Here is an 8,392-nt window from a genome sequence, read left to right on the forward strand (position 1 = left end):
ACAAGTTGCATTCAGTATTAATGGGTTAATGAGTTTGAGAAAGAGAAGATGGATTTATTAAAAAAAATGAGGACAGACAGGTAGGTGGACAGATCGAGAGCTTGGCGGATGAGTTTCTAAAAAATACAGGACAGAATTTTGATCCTTGTCCTCCTTGCAGACGATAAAGACAAACATAAGCAGAGAGAACGACTTTGTCCGGGACAGTGTGATGAACCTGTCCAATCAGCTGAAGAAGTACGAGAACTACTCGGACATCATGGTGAGCATTAAGAAGGAAATCTCTAGCTTGGGTGTGCAGCTGCTGAAGAAAGACACCACAGACAGCAACGCACAGGTAACACTAAAGAATACACACCATACACACACCTACTGATTCTCTTTACCGCTTATCCTGTCAAAATACTACGCGGAGTACACCCTGGGCCTCAGGGTAACTTGTTATATGTTATACCCTGTAAATGTTTTATATGTTAAAGCCTGTAAATCTTAATACATTATTTTAATCTTGAATGGATCAAATTTTTTTCTGCAGATCATCATTACTCACATTAGTTTGCTAGTCTGTTTCAACGTGAATAAGTTATATCAATATTGTAAGTACTACAACTGATCACTGGCTCATGTATGATTGTAGGACACCGACAACAAGAAGGGCAAGGAGCCAGTAAAAACGCCCACCAAAAAGTCTCCGGTGGCTAAACCTCCTCCAAAGCCACCCAAAGAGAAACCCATTAAACCTAAAAAGGAGCCTCCGCCGCCCAAGATGCCGAAACCTGCGAAACCAGAGCCGACCCCCAAGAGCAAACCCTCGGGTCACCAGCCAGGGGTCATCAGGGGCATCACCTACTACAAAGCCACCAGGACGCAAGAGTCAGGGACGGACAACGCAGCCAAAGGGGACAAAGGTACGTGCCTGTGCGTGTGTGTGTGTTATCTGTGTAATGACGGTTTATAGAGTACACACACTTATCCACATGAACGATTCACTGTGTGATGAGTTCATGATTTCGCATGCTGTTTAAAGACCCATGCCAAGTCTTTCATTATTACACAACATCGCTTAAATGAATCCCATCATTCAGCTTGTTTTCATTTAAAGGATGTTCGCTTTGGGGCTGCTTTACTGTTTTGGCTGAACAGCTTGAAAACACCTCCGGTTGCCATTTGCTACACACTTGTTATTCAGAGCTGCCAGGAAGCCACAGCCCCCCCTGCTGGGCCACACCCTCCGCGCGGTCTTATAACATCCTGAAATCTGCTATAGGCAGACTGGTTCTCTTAAACACACTCTATAAAGAGTCATCCGTAGTCCCTCTGCTCTTGTATTTTCTCCTTATAAAAGCTGTTAGGGGTAATTGTGAACAGCAGAACAGCTCCGAGGCAGAAGACAGGATTGCTCATTGTCTAATGCAGAAGAGGCGACCTTTCATGGCTAGAATAACAAGATACAAATACAAATTGGCCCTCTAATATTATTAAGTCTAAGCTCCGCCTCTGAGCGCGTGCAGAAGTTCTTTTGAACTGGATTTCAGATTGTTATCTGTGTAAAGGGAATAACAGCCAGTTCTATGGAGACACACTTTATCTTCATCTGTAGCTTAGAAAGAAAGTTAGGACTACACTGTGCTATGTTTTTTAATATCACAGTAAATGTTCAGTGTACAGAGTTAAATCCTGCCACTACACAACTTTTCACGTCTAACCATCAGAGCTCTCAGATACGTTTAAGTCATGTTTTTTTTTTTCCATAAAGTTAAATCTATGCAGCCTCTTGGTTATATACATGGATTATTGTTAAAGCATTTAATATTTCTGTATTTCTTCATTAAAAACACAAAATCCACAATTGTGATTTTATCCATTCTATTCTTATTATCTACTATAGGACTAAAATGTCATAGTTGTGAGATACTATAACATAACATTTTCAGTTTTAACATTTGACAAATTTTTTACACTGTTGTGTCTTTTTACCTTAAAATTAAGACTTTACCTCAAAATTATCGAGATAGCATCACAGATAAATTGAAATAAAAATGTTATTTGTCACATACACAGTCATACACAGTACGATATGCAGTGAAATGCTTATACTACTAAAAAAAATAGTAAAAGCTTATACATAAGAAATAATATGAATGAAAGAAATACGTTAAAAAATAAAATTAACTAGTAAAATATGCTGTACAAAGTAAAATATACTGTAATAAAAGAAATACGTTAGAAAAATAAGATTAACTAGTGCAATGTACTGTACAAAGTAAAATATACTGTACAAATAAGTACAGTATATTTAAGTAAAGTGTACAAATAAAAACAGTTTAACAATATAAAAACTAATTATCAATATAACAAATATAGAAATATAGAAAAGAAAATAGAAATAGAAATGTGTCAAAAGTTTTGATAGTTTTGATTATTTTGGAGTTGAGATGGTATCACACAATTCTGACTTTTTTCCCCTCAAAATTATGAAATAATGTCACGAAGTTATAACTTTTACCTCAACATAGTTCTTAATTTTCACCTCAGAATTACAAGATTACAAGTGTTCCGACTTTGTACCTCAAAATTAAGATAGTGACACAGTTCCAACTTTTACCTCAACATAGTTCTGATTTTTACCAAAAAAAAATAACAAGGTAGTGACACACTTCAGCCTTTTTTACCTCAGAATTGAGATAATTTCACACAGTTTTGACTTTTTACCTCAAAATCATGAGATAATGTCTCACAGTTAAATTTTTTTTACCTTAAAATTACGAGATGGTGTCGCACAGTTCTGACTTTGTACCTTCAAATTGAGATAATTTTACACAGTTCTGACTTTTTACCTCAAAATCATGACATAATGTTTCACAGTTTAATTTTTTTACCCTAAAATTACAAGATAGTGTCACACAGTTCTGACTTTGTACCTCAAAATTGAGATAATTTCACACAGTTTTGACTTTTTACCTCAAAATCATGAGATAACGTCTAACAGTTTACATTTTTTTTACCTTAAAATTACGAGATAGTGTCGCACAGTTCTGACTTTGTACCTTAAAATTGAGATAATTTTACACAGTTCTGACTTTTTACCTCAAAATCATGAGATAATGTCTCACAGTTTAAATTTTTTTTACCTTAAAATTACGAGATGGTGTCGCACAGTTCTGACTTTGTACCTTCAAATTGAGATAATTTTACACAGTTCTGACTTTTTACCTCAAAATCATGACATAATGTTTCACAGTTTAATTTTTTTACCCTAAAATTACAAGATAGTGTCACACAGTTCTGACTTTGTACCTCAAAATTGAGATAATTTCACACAGTTTTGACTTTTTACCTCAAAATCATGAGATAACGTCTAACAGTTAACATTTTTTTTACCTTAAAATTACGAGATAGTGTCGCACAGTTCTGACTTTGTACCTTAAAATTGAGATAATTTTACACAGTTCTGACTTTTTACCTCAAAATCATGAGATAATGTCTCACAGTTTACATTTTTTTACCCTAAAATTACGAGATAGTGTCACACAGTTTTGACATTTTACCTCAAAATTGAGGTATACAGTACTGTGCAAAAGTCTTGAGTCTCCCATTAAATTAAATGATGTCGATGAAATGAAGGAAATGGCAACATGCCACAGGCTACAAACAACCTCAGCGACAGCCTCATCTCCCCTCTCGTTCATGCCTTAAATTAGATGTTTTTATGCTTGAAAGATTAACAGGTCACTGTGTGGCTTCACAAACAAAAAACATTCTCCTGAAACTGCTCAGGTACAAGTACTGAACTGAAAATAAGAGACAAAGTCCTTTAGGAAGCCTGGATAACTATTCCTCAAGACTACAATAAAAAATACAATAAAGTCTGATTAATTGGAGGCAAAATATGAAATAATTAACAGTGTTGCAGAGTAGTGTACATGTTAAAGGTCTAAAAATGTAACTTGCCAGATTAAAGCTGCCCGTTTTTAGTCAAGCAATTGTGGTGGATTTGTCTAACTCTGATACACGACCTGAATCTCTTAAGCTACGTTTACACTGTCAGGTAAAAGTGACCCAATTCCGATTTTTTGCTCATATGTGACACATATCGGATATGTTCTATGTCCATGTAAACGGGAAAAAAACGCATGCATTCCGGTCGGTTTCAGGCCTGCTTCATATGTGGAAATAAATCAGATCAGACAGATTTACTGTCGTGTAAACAGACAGATCGGATTTCCTGAGTCATCGTTTTCTGTACATCATTAAAACTGCAACTTCTTCACGGTCTAATGACGTAATGTTATTCTCCAGTGGAAGCACGTGTGGAATTATAACATCCCAGGGACATGGAAGAGAAAAAGACCCCCCCCGCCTTGTGTTAATACTTATTTCGGCTAAATAACATTAAGAAATCAGTATTTGTTAAATGAAGCATATGCGCAGGCTGCAATTATGGCGTTTTTTCCCTCCGACGGTGCGACGTCCCTTCCATGGTGACGTTTCGCTAACTTTGCATATATCGCAGAGCTAGCGTCAAGCATATTTCACCTTCGTCAATCTTGGCTAGTGTGTAGCGCAAGAACCTCCCTTTAAGTATGCGCGATGTTTCAGATGGTATGGCAAGTGTAAACACATGAATCGGATATGGGGTCATAGTTAAAAGGACGTGTAAACAGACGGTCAAAAAAATCAGATATAGGCAATAAATTAGAATTGGGCATCGAGACCTACAGTGTAAACGGGGCTTTATATTCAGCACACCACAATCCCTGCCCACTTTAGGGTCCAAGCTAAGAAATGCTGACATTTAGTAAAGTTTTAGCTTTGGAGTGCAGATTGTGGTCAGCACTAAAATTAACCTCATTTGAAAGCAAAATATTATTGTTTTTATTATATAACAAAACAATGATATTGAGTTCTCATACTATGAATATTCTAAATTTCCTGAGGAACTTCAAACATCTTGTGATGTTCCTGAAGCTTTAAGGCGTGTTGCGGTCTTCAGTACGAGACGTCTTAGATCCACTCTTCGTCCTCCCTGAAGGGGTTTCTTCATTTGTCCTGCGCTGCTGGAGTTATGTTGTAATTGGATTCTTTGACTGACTGTGCAATAATGTTTGCTATATTTATGTCTGACTCTCCCGAGTTGATGCTTAATGTTCCAGACGAAGCTCCCCCTCGGTGCAGGAAGAGTAGGCTCAGATTAGGCGCTCTCTCCCTCGACATTGTATTCAGGGAGATGTGTTTTGCATGGCGCGACATGAGACGGGCTCGGCTTGAAAACACAAACACTGCAGGGATAGACTCGGTTACAGCGCAGGAAGTTACTATGAGCGCAACATCTCATAAATAATAAATATCTCTTTTGAAGTGGAATCTGCAATACATTGGAGTGAAACGTTGAACTCTCGGTCGTAATCCTTTTCTCTTTCCCCGAAAGAAAGCGCAGCCAAAACACACACCGTCCACCAAATCGAGGGCAAGGGAGGTTCCGAAATCGTCTTGGAGGCCATCGAGAGCACCACTCCTGTGACAACGACAAAAACAACAACTGCAACAACAAAAGCAACATCAACTACCACCACAACAACAACAGTAGCTCCAACAACAACCAAAGCAGAAACAATCAATAGCGATGAGGAGGTCTTCACCACGAGTTCCCCGGAGTCAGATGCAGCAACAGAGAAACTCTCCATCACCTTCATACCATCCCTGAAGAGCACAAAACCCAGCTTAAACAAAACAGGTATGTCCAGTTCCTCTGGGTTCCCTGTTTTTCTCCTGCCTTCTAGCCTTTAAAGGTGGATTGGCTTCTCCAAAACAAAACTAGTTCTAAACAAATGTCTGTGATGACCTCCGACCCATCCACTGATTTTGAATTAGTGATGAATAAAGTGGCAGAATAAATACATTTCCAGCGCACAAGATGCTTCCTGTAAAAATTCAAAATAATCTCATCAATTTAATGTGTTTTATAGTTCAGACAAACAGATTATAAAAAAATAACCTCACAAAAAAAAAACATCCTCCTCCTCATCATCATTATTATCAGGTTCTGGTTTTGGTTGCTAGGACCAATAATGTGACACGGTGAAAATCAGCATTTAATCGAATGTGCATAGTTTTTATGCAAACTAATTGCGTGAATTTTTTTTTATACTATACCTGTACTTTTTCAATGATTAATCACGACTTAGCAATGTTTAAAGCAACTTGTTAATTCTATGTTTTTTTCCCATGACTTTTTTTTTGTGTTTTGCTCTACCAGGTGGTTACAGATACACTATGCAATCATTAACTGTTTTTAGTTTACTTACAGGCAATTTCCCACATTCTGTTTGATTTTTAGATTTTTCCAGTAACTTTGTATGTGTATGTCTTGCCCTACTCAGTGTTTGTTAAACCCCTGGAGTGTGAGGGCACCATCGCTTCGGTGGAGATGCCAGAGAAGCATCACAGTTACGGGCGTAACGAAGGCGCCTGGATGAAGGACCCTGTCGCTAAGGACAACAAAATCTATGTTACCAACTACTACTACGGCAACAACCTGGTTGAGTTTCGCAACCTCGACAATTTTAAGCAAGGTAGGAAAACATGTCAAAGCTCCAAAAAGTTCACGATCCGAGAGGATTAATCAGAGAAACTACCCAGAGGATTCAACACTTGACATGATGCTACCACAACCATGCTTCTCAGTAGCGATAGTGTTCTCAGATTGGCCTTTAGCCAAACACAGCTCTCATTTCTTTTCAGTTTATTTTTTATAGTTTTATATGTATATAATTTACAAATGAATCTATTTGTAGTTTTGGGGGTGGGGGTGGGTAGTCGTAATGCATAAATTTTTACTAACTTCCTGTATCTGATTGCAGGTCGCTGGAGTAACCTGTACAAGCTTCCTTATAACTGGATAGGAACGGGTCACGTGGTTTACAACGGATCCTTCTACTACAACCGAGCCTTCACCAAGAACATCATCAAGTATGACCTGCGGATGCGCTACGTAGCAGCGTGGACGCTCCTGCACGACGTCGTCTATGAGGACACTACGCCATGGAAGTGGCGCGGCCATTCGGACATAGACTTCGCCGTGGACGAGAGCGGACTCTGGGTAATCTACCCGTCGCTGGACTACGATTACACGCATCAGGAGGTGATCATCATCAGCAAGCTGGACCCGAACGATCTGTCGACCAAGAAGGAGACGACGTGGAGGTCAGGCCTGAAGCGCAACCGGTACGGCAACTGCTTCATTGTGTGTGGCGTGCTCTACGCCATCGACGTCTACAACCAGCGAGAGGGCGAGGTCTCGTACGCCTACGACACACACACCAACACCGAAGCGGCACCGCGGCTCCCATTCACCAACGAGTACGCCTTCGTCACCCAAGTGGACTACAATCCTAAAGAGAAGGTGCTTTATGCCTGGGACAACGGACACCAGCTCACTTATAACATTCACTTTGTGGGTCAATGAGACGCTCAACTGTTCTGACTTTTCTTAGAGGGAAATATAGAGATTATTAAAATAAATATACAAGGCTAATGAACTCTTTTTGACTTTCAACAAATGGCAACTAAGTTGAGTAGCAGAAATGGTTTATAATGTGTCTAGAAAATGTTCAAATTCAGGTTTGACAAGCTTGAAATTATTACTTCCAGACATATAAATTTAAAGAAATATTTTCTAGCAGGAAAAAAAACATTTATACTCATTTTGAACAGAGTCGATAATTTCTTTCTGGAAGTTGGATTATTTTAAAAATTTCTTGCCTGTATTACCGATACACTCATTTCCTTTTTGGGATTTTGATACAGCTAATCATAGGAATTATACTTTCTTAGAAATAATAATACTTTTTTTTTAACAACGTTGTTGTTTTTTCGCAAATACACTATATCAGGAATTGTTTATCTGTTTATCTGAGTCTGATATAGTAAGGTTGTTGTTTAATTAAAAAATATGATACTGCATAGCATTATAATTAACATATATATATATATATATATATATATATATTGTGAATACATTTTTTTTTTATTAAACATGTAAAACACCATATAAATGTTTATGGTACTTCTATGAATTAGGGTGTATCAGTAAAGTATGTAAATGACTCATTTATGCTTAGCTATTATTTTTGTAAAATATAAGTGTCTATTGCACTGTAAATATTTCCAGAAACTGTTAGTGACAGAGCTGTTTGTTAGATCAATAAGGGTGTGTTTTTTTTTTCTTTCAGTTAACATTAGTTAAACTCCTGGACGAGTTTCTTTTAGATTTTGTTTTGTATAACTCACGCATGGAGGGTGAAATGTTCCATGTTCTCTGCACTATAACTAAAATAAACGTCAGCCCCAGTATCATGTCTCTAGAATCTCAATGAAATCTGGAGAGAATTTT

The 8,392-nt window shown here is 37.8% G+C and overlaps 1 protein-coding gene across 1 annotated transcript in view; it reads left to right on the top strand.

The window, feature by feature from the left end:
- The window catches only part of olfml2a (olfactomedin-like 2A), a 33,070-nt gene extending 25,415 nt beyond the window's left edge, over positions 1–7,655 (top strand). Inside the window, exons 4-8 of the mRNA XM_053504626.1 lie at positions 161–337; positions 638–908; positions 5,429–5,734; positions 6,381–6,572; positions 6,861–7,655. Coding sequence (XP_053360601.1) covers positions 161–337; positions 638–908; positions 5,429–5,734; positions 6,381–6,572; positions 6,861–7,465 — 1,551 coding nt within the window. The 3' untranslated portion in view covers positions 7,466–7,655. The remainder of the gene's footprint in view (positions 1–160; positions 338–637; positions 909–5,428; positions 5,735–6,380; positions 6,573–6,860) is intronic.
- The last annotated feature ends 737 nt before the right edge of the window (positions 7,656–8,392 follow it).

This window comes from Clarias gariepinus, chromosome 9 (genome assembly GCF_024256425.1).
Source record: "Clarias gariepinus isolate MV-2021 ecotype Netherlands chromosome 9, CGAR_prim_01v2, whole genome shotgun sequence".
Classification (NCBI taxonomy): domain Eukaryota; kingdom Metazoa; phylum Chordata; class Actinopteri; order Siluriformes; family Clariidae; genus Clarias; species Clarias gariepinus.